The 16,197-nt window shown below is 44.8% G+C and overlaps 1 protein-coding gene across 3 annotated transcripts in view; it reads left to right on the forward strand.

Moving 5' to 3' along the window:
• Positions 1-16,197, forward strand: part of LOC118770124 (SH3 and multiple ankyrin repeat domains protein 3-like) — a 289,110-nt gene that overhangs the window by 131,376 nt on the left and 141,537 nt on the right. For 2 of the 3 annotated variants that reach the window (XM_036517579.1, XM_036517580.1), the window contains exons 6-7: positions 11,336-11,444; positions 15,199-15,350. In XM_036517579.1, coding sequence (XP_036373472.1) covers positions 11,336-11,444; positions 15,199-15,350 — 261 coding nt within the window. Of the gene's footprint in view, positions 1-8,929; positions 8,972-11,335; positions 11,445-15,198; positions 15,351-16,197 lie in introns of those variants that run through there. The other variant, XM_036517581.1, reaches the window with a different exon arrangement.

Genomic DNA, 16,197 nt, shown 5'->3' on the forward strand with positions numbered 1-16,197 from the left:
TAAAATCTATTAGCGGCCGTGAATTGCTCTCCTGTGAATTCCTCTTCCCTTCAGGAGTATAAACAGCCATAATCCAGGTCTTGTTTGCACTTGTCTTTGCTCAGCTCATAACACTCTCATTTATTCAGCCGATTAGAGTGCCAGCTACTGCAGTTGCTTTGTTTTTAGGTACAGCAGAGGATTCCTTTGTTTTATCAATGTGAATGATGTCTGGCTTATCTTCAGAAATTAAATCCTGAAGAGGCCTTCAGATTCAGAGATCTGAAACTGGAATAGTACTGTTGGGATATTTGTTAAAGTAAAGCAGCGGATAGCTGGTCTTGGTAGTGTAAAGCAATACAAAAAAAAAGGAAACTTGGAGAAAGGGTTTAGGTGGATGCACAGCACCAGAGCACACAACATGGTGATGACTTACAAGGCTGATTTAATTTCGCTTGGTGTGGCCAACCAGACGGTCACTTTGGGGTGTATATTCTCAAAGAATCAACCTACTAATGGTGACTGTTCCGATGTATAAACAGGTTAAATCCATTGGAGCTGGAATGTAATGGAAATCGTCAATGCACGGAAGCCAGAATCTGTACACCACCTGACCAGTGTCAGGCCAGTGGGAGCCCATGCATTGCTCTTGAGCCCCACCTCCTCTCCAACTGGCATGGTCCTCCTGTGTGCTCTTGGCATGTCAAAGGACTACGATACATTTTTAATGACTCATTTTCTCTCTTTACAAGGAAATGCAGCCATAAATAATAGAAATGCATTTACCAGAGGAAATAAACATTTCACCTTAAAAAATTCAAGTGGGTCACCAATGCACCATATCATGCTAATCTTTTATGCTCCTTAACCCTTTGCTGTATATGTAAAGAAAAAATGCTGGCCGTAATGTAGGCTGAAATGTAGGCTTCGTCCTTTGACACTATGGAGAATGCGACAGCACTGTGTATCTGAAGTGATTTAGACTACTTTTCATGCTCTGTGGGACACAACTGTACTAATTCCTTTTTTCTTGATTAAGAAAGAAGGATTATCCAATGTTGGCATTAATCTTAAATGCAATTTATTAAGATTTTTTTCTGCAAGTAAACCTTGAGCTGCTCCTAGATGTCCTTATTATATTTTTACAGTCTTAAGTTTATCCAGTTATGGGGATTGTGCTGTAAAGTTTTCAGTTTAGCATTGTGCATCTGAGCCCAGGCATTTTTTTTTACTGAATGGAAATGCAGCCGACACTGGAGATTGAAAATCCAAAATGTATCATGCAAATGGGGAAAAAGGAGCTACTCCTTAGAGTACCCTCTGCAGTCTCAAATGCTCCAAGGCTCTCCACAGGAAAATCCAGATGTTTGAGGGTTTCTTGTCAGTCTGGTTTAATTGCAGCTTCTTTTAATTAGCCCGGACACGCTTGAGTCCTGCTCTCGGCAGCAAGGTCAGACATCCCTGCTCCTCAGCCTAATAAGTGCTACTCATTTCCACCATGCAGGAATCTGAATATTATGTGATTTTATCCAGGGTTTGGTCTGTTAATTATTCTACTGCAGCAAATAAAAACCAAATAATAAAGCGGGCATTTATATGAATTATGTAGTAAACATATGACCATTTAATAATACATTCCATGCAATTTACTGCACATTTTTCAAATGGTGGTGAAAACTGCCACAGGGTTCAATGATGAACAAATACCTTTAATTATATATCACAACTAGTTGAAAATCCTTAATATCATCTGAAAAGCAATGGGAATGTTGCTAAGAGTTATTGGTAAATGAAATGGTATCATTCCTCCAATGTCTAAATGTTCAGCATCTAAATGTGTCTGTTCACGTACCTCTACTTAGTAAAGTCTGTGAATGCAACACAGTATGTGTTCGATGGAACAGGACAGTGATTATGGTGCTTCAATGGTGCAGTTAGATTATTTGGCCCATCCTCTTGCTCCAGAGCATGTGGCCTATTTGTTTGGTTGATTTTTGGCTGCTGTTTGTTTTTCATGAGGGACCTAGCTGTCCCCAGTAGGGAATCGCTGCCTCCTGTGGGTAGTCCTTTAAGACCGACCCCCCCCCCCCCCCCCCCCCCCCCCCCTTCAGGGGAGAGATGAGGATGGCTCAAAGGCCTGAGACCAATTCTAGACAAACACATTGACATGCCCCCAAACCCACTACTGCGGCATCAAATCAGTCCAAACACACTGATCACACGCGCGCCTGCATCCTCTGTAAGAAAGTTACACGTCTCGCTTTACTTCTAATGAGTTGGTGTGAAAAGGACTGTGTTACTACGCCGGTGTAAGCGTGGGCAGGGTGCGTGGATTCCTTTTTGTTTTGTCTCAGTGATGAATTTGTGTTGCCCCTCCGGCACAGCAAGAAAACTATGAACATCTGGGACAATGAACCACAGGGGACCCGGTTGAATCCACCATTCCGTAAACAGGAGCTAGAAAAGAATTGTCCTTGAATGCACTTTCACGCTTGGTGTTCCTTGGAATGGGGTGTTTCTGAAAATTGTCAGCAATCGTTTAACACTGCTCAAATGGTATATTTCAAATCAAATTTCATCATGTGTTCGATGTAGGCAGTCAGTTCTGCATGTTGCATTTGGTGTGTTTTCTTTGAGTGTTGAGATTGAAATTATCTGCAGTGTATGACATGGTGATGGTGGTATCGCGCGCACACACACACATACACATACCTTGCATTTAATTGTATCTGGTCAGGGGTTAGAGGCAGCAGAAGGGTCATATTTCTCCTCACAGGCACCATGGACAGGACTTCCTTACATATTCACATTTGAATGACATTTGCTTATGCCAGTGTAGAAACCTATCTCTGCCCAGCTCTTGAGATGTCCATCCTGAAACAGTAATGCTGCTCCCTGTACAGCTTGGGTCAAGGTGACCAGCAGTGTCCTCCATTTAATTCTCATTAGCGGTATCATCAGGACTGAATGAAATGCAGTGGCCACTCATCTGTCTGGGGAGCAGAAAACAGACTTGCCCGTCTTGTTTTGTACGCTGTGAGAAATTACGTCTGGCACACACATGTTCATTTCTAGATACATGTTACAGGCTTGTAGGTTTGTTTGTTTTTTTTTTTTTTTTTTTTTTTACAATAAACTACACATTTCCCAGCAAAACAGATCAGACAGCAGGGTCATAGGGTAATTCATGGAAACGTGTGAATGCAGGCCTACTCACTTTTCAGCCTACCACTGAATCCAGTTAAGCCTAAATGTGGTACTTGTGCATGGCATCACTATGGTTACTAAAATGTGCAAGTCCCTTCAGGCCATATTTCTTTGCATTCTAGAAATGCCTCATCCCGGTGATCAGTGCGGTGGATCAAACACGTGAAGAAACTGGTTCAAAAAACAGTTCAAAAACTGGTTCAAAAACCCTTAGACAGCCTTGCATCATTCATCACATGTCTGTGCCAACATAGGGAACTGGCATGGGCAGTGCTGTGGCACAATCTTGAGGGACCTTGATTTGTTGCCAGAAGGTTGCCTGTTCAATTCCTGGGTTGGGCACTGTTGTCAGATCCTTGAGCAAAGTACAGTCAACTGTATGACTGGAAAGCAAGTGAAATGAAATCTGTATCTATGAGTTGGGTAGATAGATAGATCTTTCCCTCTCTATCTAGATAGATGAGGAGAGAGACAGAGGTTTATAGATGGATAGACACTAGCAATGGTAATTACAAGAATGAGTCACCCGTAGTGATTTGTTGTAGTAAAACGCATGTGTCTAATGCACATAGTGGCATTTATGCAGCCATTTGTCAAGGTGAGGGCTTCATCTTGCACCCAGCCCTGAAGGCTTGCTGATGAGTGATTGTTGTGCAGGTAAACCAATGTGCTCCCCAGAGAGTAGTTGAAGGAACAGGAGCAATGAGATGGCTCTTTGCGTGATCTCTGGAGTTGGTATAATGGTTGAGATTAGCGTCTGCTCTGCAGGCAAATGTAAACACTTCGATCTATTTGGGAAGTGTCAAACTCTCCAGCTGTGCATCTACCTCGCCCGTCTCTCCCCTAACCAGTAGCCAGCCTTGTGAGGCCTTGATCACATGGCCCTGGCCATCTTCCATGGCAGAAGGGCTGATTGCGAGTTGCTCATCTGGTTTTGTTGGTGCAGCGGGCATCCGATGGGCTTGTTGAGTACTCTATGTGCTCTCCTACCTTTGAAAAAAATAGCATTTCATGCTTTTCAAGTCTGTAAAATGCTTGCCCTGCTTTCATATATCAGTGAAATGAAGCTGCTTGTAAAATTTGCCACGCACAGCCTCTCCCCGTTGGTCTCCCAGCATGCCTGGCTTTGATATCCATTCAGAGGATCTCTGCGCATTTCAGTGTAAAGTATGCATCTACAAAGCGCTCTACAATGTGTGGGTTAACTTACTTCTCTCTGTGCCCCTGCCCACTCTTGCCAAATAGATTGTGTCAGAGGTATTGCCCATGTATGCCAGATTGAATAATTCATCTGTTTAACCAACTGTCAGCCTTGCCCGTTGCCATGGCGCTGGCCACTTGCAGTGACATTGGGGTTGACTAGTGGTTGTAAATAAGTATCGATCAGGAGCATCTAATTAGATTTTTTTTGTTCCTCTAGACATGTGTTGTGAATTAAACTCAGTCTTGGAGTACAACGCCCCCCCCCCGATCCTGTGGATCTGTCTGGCTTTGATGGGCTCATGGGTAATCGCACTTCATTGGGTGGCATTATCGCCAGTCCTGACCCGTTTAATAGGACAGAGCTTTCACTTAAAGAGGCCTGGTTTGCCAAACGTTTCCATTGCAGACACATTTTCTACATCCTCCAAAAGAAGGATGTCAGATGCAGTTTAATATTAATCTTGTCCAATTGACTGACAGCAGGGTAAAACACATTCTTTATTAATGGGTACTGACAGTGTGAGCTATGCACCCTGGGTAAGGACATCAACTAAGGAAATAAAGCAATATGATATCAAAGGTTTCCACCATATTCCAGTTACACCTGCATTCCCTGTCACTGGTTAGGATTAAGCAGGGAAGTGCTTATTTTGTCCTCTCTGCACGGTATGTCACGTCTGCAGTGGCGTTGCAGTGTCTGAATGTTTCTATCTGCGTATGTTTGTCTGTCCACATTATGGGTAGCAGGGTTAACGCTTTGCCCCTAGAGAGGTTGAATCAAAGCGACAAGGGTCTGCAGTCTCTGTGATTACTGCTCACTATTCCTGAATGGATATTGATCTCAGAGGCTGAAAGGTGTGGTAGCACAGTTCCTTTTGTCAGTGACAGTGCGCGGAATGCCCTTGCAGCCAGACTTGCGGTGGCAAAGTTGGGAGTCGAGTTTTCCCATTACACGCCGGTCTCAAAACTTTGCAGTAAGACCAAACCCTTCGATCTGTTTGACACTGGCCGTCAGACGTGGGAGGGGCGCGTCAATTCACGTCAGAAATGATCTGACAACGGAGCACTAACGGGAGCGCCTGGCTAATCGGGGAATCATTATTCATTACCTCAGCGCTAACATGGCTTTCAGACCTTGCCTCTCCTGGGTATTTGTGGCAATGAGCAAAATTGGATATCCACACGGCTCTCTCTTGGTTAGAGTATTCATTGCAGGCTGCTCCCACAGCCTTGTGGGTAAAGTAGTTCATCTCAGTGGTCAGCAGAATGCCCTCAGAGTGTGTGTGTGTAGATTCCTTCTGTAGTACTTAATGTTTCAGGGGTCACTCCACCCATGAGAACTTCCTGAACAGAATGAGGGTCTAGGGGCTGAATTTAGTGACCAGGGATATAAACAAGAGGGGACTGTCTGCTGACGTCAGCCTGATATTATATATTTGAAGCAAATCTATAAGTAATTAAGCTTCTAATACAATACATGGAAGAATATATGCATTGATGGATTCAGAGGAACATTAAGAATGTCTTTAGGCTTGTTAATTGCTTAATAAGAGACAATAATTGGTCACAAAATGTAACAGCACAACGTTGAGGTAAGTTACGGCTATTTTCATTGGCACAGACATTCCTCATTGCAAGAGGCATAAAGGGGCCTGGACCCTATCTTTAAACCTACAACGGCCATTTGGCATTCGCATCTCTGCAAGCGTTCTGCAGGTGAGATTACTCATAGCAAACTTCAGACTCTTCTCCAATGTAACTGGGAAAAGCAGGAAAGCGATAAGAGAAAAAAAAGCCATTAGATCCAATCTTTCCCACTCTGCTCTTCTCCCCTCTCCTCTCCTCTCCTCTCCTCTCCTCTGTCATCACCGGTTGCTGTGGTTTAATTTCACATGTATTTCCACCACTGATGATAAGCAGTGCATTTTGTCCTTTGCGTTGGGGCTAAAAAGTCTTCTTAATGAGTGCCATTTCCCTGTCTGATAAAATTGTCATTCTTGGGATTCATTCTTTTGCCTTTGTTGGGGTTGGAAATAGCACTCCCAGTGTGTTGGAGTTTGGGCTTTTGCTGGTTTTACTTTGAGCATGTTGGTGTAATGGAAGTGGACCATTGGTGAGAGTACTGTGTCCATCTCTGTGTTGAATAAGAGCCAGGTCACTAATGTGCTATACAGCTCACTTGTTAACCTTTACCTTGATTGCCCTTTCTATAACAGTGAACCTGTCATCATTTGCTTTGTAGACTCATTTATGCAGGCAATTTGTATAGCTCACACATCAGTTTATACATTTTTGCTACTGTAATTCCAGTTGTCTGTTTTGCTCAAGGCATAACAGCTGTGCCCCACCTAGGACCTGAATTCACAGTTATGATTCCAGTTTGCTCATTAGGTCACCCTGTCACAACCAGCTCAACTGAGCAAATAATGCATGATTAAAGTATCTATGTCCTTGAATGCAATGATGCTAACCTTCAGGGGATGACATTCCAGTGACACATTCGCTGGCCTCTGACATTACAGCCTTGGGAACTGGAATGGAGTCCGCATGGATTTTTGCCGGTGGATTCATGACACTTTGTTCCCAGTGGGGATCCAATGGACTGTTATGGTCATGATTATGCTTCTTGATGTGGACATGGTTGGGAAGGCACAGTGGCGTAGGGTTGTTGCTGCTTAGATTTTAAAATTAAAATGTAGCAAACATTTGCATCTTAGTAATGCTTCATGTGATGCTTTATATTTGTGTGTGTGTGTGTGTGTGTGTGTGTGTGTGTGTATATTTGAGTGTGACTATCTGGATCAGATACTTATATAGAAGAGGATGTCTGCCTCTCGTCTTGAGACTTTTATCAGGGATGCAGGTTATCGAAATTGTCCTCTGTTACAAGAGGAAGACAGTTACAGGCATGGCCTTTTTCCCAGCCCCTCAATCCTTCCTGCACAGCTGAGTGAGAGGCAATCTAGCACACAATTCTGGATCTTGGATGGGGGAGCAGCATCGTCAAAGAAATCTGTCCACTCTCAGTGGCTAAAGCCTGTGTCAGAGCTGTACCATTTCAACAAATCCAGCTCGCAGAACCATCAGGGCGGCCTGCAATTGGATGGCCCTTGAGGAGCACCGCTCCTCAGGCTCCTCCACCGCCGCTGCTGTAATGGATGCGGACGCGGGCTTGGCTTTACGAGCGGCACCGCAGGTGCCTCGGGAGCGCAGCGCATTTCCTGCGAAGGAGAGGAAGCGAGAGGGGGAACGGCGTCCGTCTCCGTGGGAACGTTTCATTGCGCCACAAGGACACACACCGCGTGCTGATTGGAGTAAGAGGGTCACCGGCGTGCTAAGACGCGCGGATGTTTTTCGAAAGCGGGTTGTTTCGGGAGTGAGTCACACCAACAAAAGAGAGCAGCTCCTGCTGGAACACATTTCATTTTGTTGCAGTGGTGCGGGATTACAAAACTCTGTGTGATTCTTAGTGTGAAAACAGAGACTAAAGACAAAGAGCAAAGTTCAGGATGAAGACTCTGCTAATCTGAAGTCAATCTGGAGATGTGTTCAAATGCTTTTCTAACTGAATTAATTACACGGGACAGTACAATTCAGAAACATGTAGTTGCTGTATGATGATGAGAAGCTACTGCTCTCCCTTTCAAAGCCTGAATACGCTCACTGACTCTGTGCAGCAGCAACTTTGTTCTATCACAACTTTAATTGGGAGTTTGATGTAATGTGATCGCACCTACAGTGTGCATGGTGGAAGTGGCTTGCTCGGATGCAGGATGCGCCAGCTCCAGATGGTGACAGCACTGGAAGGTGTTTGGGTGGGGTGGCCCTGTACACAGACTACTTCCCATAATGGAGGCTGGTGAGAGGACAAACTGCAGCTGAAGCAAAAACACAAGCACTTTCCAGTGGACTGGACTCTCCCATTTTTCAATTCAGGACACTTTGTGCCTGATGCCCCTGAAGGAGTCCCCAGCTGCACCTTTGGTCGCACTCCACCAGTGTCTCTAACCTCGACTACAGAAATCAGCATTGTCACTGATAAGGACTAGTGGCACTCACAAGCTGAAAAGCATCTCTGCTATACAGAGAAAACAAATCTCAAAGGAATCGTTTTGATCGATGCCGGAGCAGACTTGGCGAGAGAGAGAGAGAGAGAGAAGGAGATTTTTAAAAGCGCCAGCGGAGTTGTGGCGGATCAGATAGCGGGGGGGAGATCGTGGCGAGCGATCAGCCCCCATCCCCTCCCAGCTCTTGATCCCACCCGCTTTCCTCGATGCTCATCCCACTCGCGCGGGCAGGCAGGCAGCGCTCCCCTTTTGTATCTCATCACCATAACGACGGCTTCGCGGATTTCTCAGAGCCAGAGTGAATTTCCGCCGTTCAGCCGAGGGGGGCCGGCGCGAGGGGGGTGATCCGGGGCCGGCGCCTCTCTCTCTTTCTCTCTCTCTCCGCTCGGGGCCGTCGTGAGCGCACGTGCGGTCTCGTCCTGGATGGTGACCCCCGCAGGGCTCTTTTTAGGTGGGAAAAGGGGGGCAAACTGTGGGGCGAAAGAAGAGGGGGTGCCGAAATAACGGTGCACATGGTGAGTGCACTGTCCTTTTCTCCACTGGTCAAGATTGCGTTAGGTTGCTGTAGATCTGTAGAGCTTTCTTGTGTGTGTGGGAGTGTGTGTCTGTGTGTGTGTGTGTGTGTGTGTGTGTGTGTGTGTTTGTGTGTGTAGGAGTGTTTGTAGAAGTGTGCGTGGGAGTTATGTAACTGCTGTACTATTAAGATGGGAGCATACAGGAGATAGCATGAACCTCTGCATGCTGTGCAAAAAAGACCTTGTTTTTCCTTAGAAATACGATTATTGGTCATTTGTCCACGTCATACACTTTGCTCTACATTATTACGTTAGTCTCATTATCACTCATTATTATTGTGGTTAGCTGCAATTTCTATCTGTGACACTGCTGATAGTACTGGAGGTAGAGGTAGCAACAGTATAAAGCTGTCAATAACACAGGTGCTGCTGGCACTGCAGCAGTCTAACTGTCAATGCTCAGCCTTTTAGCTAATGCTACCCAATGCTCCAATACTGCAGAGCGCACATTTAGACACAGATCACTACCAGATAATGTCAGTCATTAGATTACCTCATTATGCTATCTACAGTAGGGATACAGATAGGCTAACGGGTGACATGCCATTGCGTTGCGTTGTGTCAGTAGATTGCCTTGAAAGCAATTCAAATGTGTGCATTGTCACTGTTTTCAGGAAATGTCAAGGCTTATTATAAACTGAGTGAGCTCTGCTGGTCCTGTGCTCAGTGCACAGTGAAAAGCGGAGAAGATAGTTTTGGGTTGGTGTGTGTGGGCACCTCTCCTTCCTGAGAGTACACGGGCGCCCACTCGAATTCTGGTCCACAGAGGAGCGGAGCGAGGATGTCTGTGGGGATTATGTAACACGTTGCAGCTCTTACCCAGGCCTTTATTACACGCAGGCTAATATTGATACTGCTGATAATGCATGTGTGCTTCTTTATTTTGTGATACCTCTGGCGCTGCCGTTGGAGCAATATCGAACCATCCTCGTGTCTGCGTGCATTTGTGTGTATGTGTGTGCATGCCGGTATAGATGCATGTGAAAGTGCTTGTGTGTGCGCATGTTTGAATGTGTGTGTGTTTTTGTGAGTGCGTGTGTATGCATGTGCACGTGTGTGTGCGCATGCGCACATGTTTATGTGTGTTCTTGGCTTGTTCGTAGGTGGGTTTCTACCTGCACCGGGGGGGGGGGGGGGGGGGGGGGGCTGGGGTCGGGTGGTGGCTCTGGTCCCCAGTAAAACTGAGGCATTAAGCAGTGAGATCTCCTCTGGGCCTGGAGACTGTGTACAGCCACATCTTTGTGAAACGCTCTCATCTGTTGCGGAGACTGGGTCCAGCGATGAGGGCGATTTTGTACTTCTATTACTTCCAGTGCTCCTGCTGCAGGTGTCTGTTTTCCATGACAGTGAAAAGGCTTTTTCAGCGGGTGCCTTTACAATAAATGATTATCACCACATCACCATTACCACCTGTCTTCACTGGATTTAAAACCACAGAGTGCAGAGAAAGGTGATATCTTGAAAAAGGCCTTTGCTTTGATATGAGCGTACTGGTTGCTCATGCATCCTTCAGGTGAGATGTACAGGTGAGCTGGCGTAAGGTTTGAATGGTACAGGTCCAACTGTGTCTGTTTGACGTAGATCGTGTTGCACCAGGTCTTCTGTGTATGTGTGTGGATCATTATTAGCCTGTGAGAGGGCCTCTCATTTCCCTGAGCATTTAAAGTGGGCTCCCTTTCCACTCGCTCACGGCCGAGTCTGGAGGGCTCTCTGGGTGACAGACCCCATATGTCAACACATCGATCTCAATATCTAAGGCCACACACACACAGTCTGCTGTGGCTCTGTGCTTAGATCAGTGGAAATGTGAACATAACATTCATCAATGTGTGTGTGTGTGTGTGTGTGTGTGTGTGTGTATAATATCAGAGATTCCCTAAATATCCCTATAGTATGGTGCAGTGTATTGATCAGAACTGCGGTCTAGTATGGTGACCTTGTCTCTGCAGACTTTCACTCCAGCCAGGTGCTTAACCATCTGAGTCAAATGACTGTCTTGATTGAACTGATGGTCCCTTCCCTAGTTTAAAGAGACTTATTGATTTAAAGAGAGCAGGGAAAACTTTGGTAATGAAGATGTTCGTTGCATTCCGTTCGGATTACTTAAAAGGGAATGCAGGGTGTAATTGAGATAATTTGATAGTTTCGCTTTTAACAAATGGACTGTATTACATAGGTGTGTTTGTGTTTGGAATAACATGACTCCTGCCGAAGCCTTGCTTTCCTGTCAATTGTTGATACGTCTCCATTGTGGTTGTGCTGTCCGTTCACTGCTGTCTCTTCATCTCTCCCTCTCTCTCTCAGGCTAACCTGAAGAAGTTTATGGAGTATGTCCAACAGAGGAACATTGAAAAAGTCATAAAGTTCCTGGAGAAGGGCCTCGATCCCAACTTTCATGATCCGGAGACAGGAGGTAAGGAGTTCCATATGCTTCCTACGCAGGGAGGGCTCCTTAAATGGAATAAGTGCAAATCTGATTGGGTGGGAGCTGCGGTGGGAAGGTCATTTGAGAAGGCCTCTGCTCATGTTGGCTGTTTATGCATGTCTGATTGCCCTCCACCACCTCACCCTGCCCAGCTGTATCTCAGATAACCTGATGGGGAGTGGGGATGGCTCCTGTTAAAGGTACGCCCAGCAAAGTAGCTGCAACCTTCAAGCAGTGCCCAATTTCGTATACAGTTCCTCCACAAGGATTTGGTAAACAGGGTGGTAAAGAGCAAGGCTCATGACCCAAAGGTCATGAGTTCAAATCCTTGGTACGTCACTGCTGTTTGGGTGAGGCGCCGAACCATAATTTCCAGTAAACATCCAGCTGTATCAATGGATTACACATCTGCTCAGAGAACAATGGCAATTAGAGTAACGAGCGTGAGGGCTTGATTGCTTCGCTGGGTCGACCGCTGTGCAATCAGCTCGGCCCGGCCTGCTCTCAGCATGCGGAGGAGGTCTAACTGTTTCCTGTGCTTGCTTTGAAGTCTGACTCTACTCTGACCTGTCTGGCATGAGGACGAAGGCCCACGTGGCCGAGCTGGGCGACCCGGTCCATATGACCACAGAAAGCATCTTTCCAATGTTAAATGCTGCTCCCCACCCCCGTTCCAGATGAGCTCTCTCTGTAGCAAGCCCATGAGATGAGTATCTCCTGTCCTCTGGTCTTTCAAATATAAGCTCTCGCTGTAGTAGAGGTAATTTGGCCAACTCAATTGAGAGAATCTATTCTGTTATCTCACATGCAAATCAGGTCTTATGCAAAGCCATTACTGGCGTGCGGTACTTCGACGCACACTCGTACCGCACACGTACAGAATATCTCCTCTCTGGTCACTGAAATGTTTTGCACGCTCTTCACCACTTGGGGGATGGGGGTTGGCTCTCAACGCGACCCCATCCACTGCCCAAGACTGCCCATTGATGGAAAGCGCAAATATGACATAATCTCTGATGCTGACTCTTTGAAATGGTGGAGCTTTGCATCAAATTGCTCCATTCAAAGGCAGTGCACAGTAACACAATTCTGGTGACACAAATCTGAGAACACGTTACCCCGTTGCATCCGATTTACCTTTTACATCATCTCATCTGAATACAGCGCGTTAAATTGTCGCATGGAAAGCAGCTTCTTCAATATTGATAAAATTGACTTGAATTCAAAGCCGTTCTCTAAGGGCTGACATCTACATGGGTAAAGAGTACATTTGAACATGCTTAGAACTCAGAGAGCCAGCAACTAGATTCAGTTCAGCCATGGTTGATAAAGGTTATCTGAAATGCATTGTTTTTCATGGCCAGAATGTTTATTGCAATAGTCACAGGTGTTACTCATTTTAAATATTTAATTTTGTTTTAAACATTAAGTGCTATAAGATGTTCATTGAGCTGGAGCTACACTGCACGACAGTTGTTTTGTTCATCAGACCCCTTTTATCCAGGCCACATAGTGTATATTTTTATACAGATTTCATTTATACATTATATGAAATCATTCCAGTGATTCAGACCAATTACCTAACTCAAGTGCAACAGCAACGTACCACCTGGGATTCAAATACACGCTTTTCTGATTATTCGTTCAGCACTAATCCAGCCCAACCACTGTGCAATATTGCAGTCTGGTACGCCATGCCTGGACTGGCTTTGAATGCTACAAAAAAGTGTCATCTCTCCTGATCAGCAAATGCTTTATCATGAGCTAGTCCATGAGACTCCACTCTCTATTTTGAGATGACTGTCTTTGTGATGTCGTGTTTTAATTTTATCATGTTGCTTGCTAAAACTTAATATGGAAAGAGAGAGGTTGAAATAACCCCAACAGCTGCAAAGCAAGGAGTGGAGATTCAGACATGGTTTAGCAAGGAGATGCACTCAGAGGGGTGATCTTCTCCATTGTAAGCCAGAGAACTGTTCTGAGATCTGATGATTAGTGCTGCTCCCTGCCTTGCTTTGTATAATGAATATATTTTTCATCCATAAAGGTCAGTAACATAAGTAGTTCTAAAAATATTGTCATTTATTCTTGCTCGGTTTATTTCGTTCGATTTTATTTGTTTTGAGGAGCATTCCGGAACGGGTCAGGACTCTTGACCTCTCAAGCTTTGCAGTTTCAGAACCTGAGCGCAAGCTGTCGTGCTGTAGCCTTCAGTAATACACTTGACCCAGTTTTATACAGCAACAACAGAACAATTAACATGTGCAACCTCAATTTCACATAAACGTCAACTTAAAGGAGCCAAACTGGATTTGTGAGAAACCAGTTTAGATGAAGAAAAGATAGTGTGGAGTGTTTGTGCAAAATGCAAGACTCACATCCTTCAGTAGACAAACCACAAGAGATTGAGACATGAGCCAGTGGATTTAGAGCACAGTGTGTAGGGCTGAACTATGTTTCTTATATCTTGTCTGCCATTCTCACCAGTGCTGACTGTGAGGGTAACTGGAGTCTTTCAGATGCATTTGAGTTTTTTTCTTTACAAAATCAAAGGTATTATCAAATGTATTGTGTATTATACATCGGATGTATCTGTGAATCATCATGATATGAATGCAATATATAGTATTGTGAGTACATAGGTTGTCAGTGGTGTTCTCAGGGTCATTGTTGTATTTTTACATAGCTCCACCAAAGCTGATACAATATAAATGGGAGCTACTCTTGCAACAGACATTGTGCAGTTCCTTAATTTTAGCGAATGAACTGTCTTTGGATACCTGGTTGAGGAGGTGTTCAGTTCAGTTATATTCAGTTCAGTTCAAATCTATTCTGCTCTATTCTAATTCATCTTCCAGTTTCAAAGTTAAAGCCAAATGCAAAATACCACTTCCAAGTCCAACTCCAAGTTCCAATTTTGATTCCTAATTTCAAATTCAAATTCAATTCTAATTTCAATTTCTACTCAACTTCCCATTCCTATTCCTAATTTCAATTCCATTCCTAATTCCCAATATTCAGTTTCTAATTTCCAGTTTCAACTGGAAATGGGAATAACAATTTTGGATAGAAATAGAAATCTAATTTAGAATTGAAATTTTGAATTGGAATTTCTAAGTACAGTTTCCAATTTCAAATTCAAATTAAATTTCATTTCCTATTCCAGTTTCAGCTCTATTTCCCACTTCCATTCCCATTCCTATGTCTATTTCTATTCCTAATTTCAATTCCAAATTCCAATCTCAAATTTCAGTTCCAATTCCAATTTTAATTTCCATTCCATTTCCATCCTGTGATGGGTGCGTACCATCTCCTTTTCGTTACACTTTCTGTAGCTATTTGTATTCTTTCAGACTTAACGCCATGGGTGGTATTGACGTGCAGTTTGATTTGCCCCTCATACTACAGTTTGAAAGCTGTAATGGCTCTGCAGTGCGCTCCAGCAATGCTCCCTGAGGTGGCCTGCTTTGTGCACACCTCTCCCCGTAATGGCTCCAGCCAACCCCACGGCAATGGAGGTGGCCATTGATCAGAGACGGTCCGCTGTGGCTCGTCACTGCAGCCTGTGCACGGTGATGGGAGCCTGGGGGTGCTCACGTATATCCTTTGTGTGTGTGCGTGCGTGTGTGCGTGCGTGTGTGCGTGCGTGTGTGCGTGCGTGCGTGCGTGCGTGTGTGCGTGCGTGTGTGCGTGTGTGTGTGTGTGTGTGTGTGTGTGTGTGTGTGTGTGTGTGTGTGTACAGAGTGCCCGCTGACCATGGCTGCACAGATGGAGGGCTGCGCCGAGCTGATCAAGGTGCTGAAGAGCGGCGGCGCTCACCTGGACTTCAGAACCAGGGACGGGATAACAGCCCTGCACAAGGCGGTGCGGACCAAGAACCACACTGCCCTCATCGTGAGTATCTGTGTATATGTATATTTATATATATATATATGCAATCACACAAAGAACCACACTGCCCTCATCGTATCTGTGTATATATATGCAATTACACACAAAAAACCACACTGCCCTCATCGTATCTGTGTATATACATGCAATTACACACAAAAAACCACACTGCCCTCATCGTATCTGTGTATATATATGCAATTACACACAAAAAAACCACGCTGCCCTCATCGTGAGTACCTGTGTGTATATATGCAATTACACACAAAAAACCACGCTGCCCTCATCGTGAGTATCTATGTATATATATGCAATCTCACACAAATAACCACACTGCCCTCATTGTGAGTGCCTGTGTGTATATATGCAATCACACACAAAGAACCATGTGGCCCTCATCGTAGGTATTATATACACACATGCACCATCTTTGATAGCACACACAGAAACCTACTCTCAATCACATATATCCACACACACACACACACACACATACAGCAGAAGCAAGCAGATGATTCAGCCCCCTTTTTGCCTTTCCTCCTCATCTATAGGAGCAGGATGTGTTTGTCCTGCTTCATTTTTAGATGTCTACACAATCTGTACACCATGAGTCACCTAATGGCATGGCAGACCCACACACTGAGACAAAGACAGCTCTGTGGAGGTGCTGTATTTTCATCATTCATACTGTACACAGCTGTGTTAACCATTTGGATTAACTCGGGTGATGAACCTAAAGAATGACACACATACACACACACACACACACACATTCTGCCATATATTCTGGTCACCAGCTGGTCTAGATTATGCAAATGTTTGCCATTCCATTTCAGAGAGTCTAAATGCA

The sequence above is a fragment of the Megalops cyprinoides genome, chromosome 23 (assembly GCF_013368585.1).
Source record: "Megalops cyprinoides isolate fMegCyp1 chromosome 23, fMegCyp1.pri, whole genome shotgun sequence".
In the NCBI taxonomy this organism is placed as follows: domain Eukaryota; kingdom Metazoa; phylum Chordata; class Actinopteri; order Elopiformes; family Megalopidae; genus Megalops; species Megalops cyprinoides.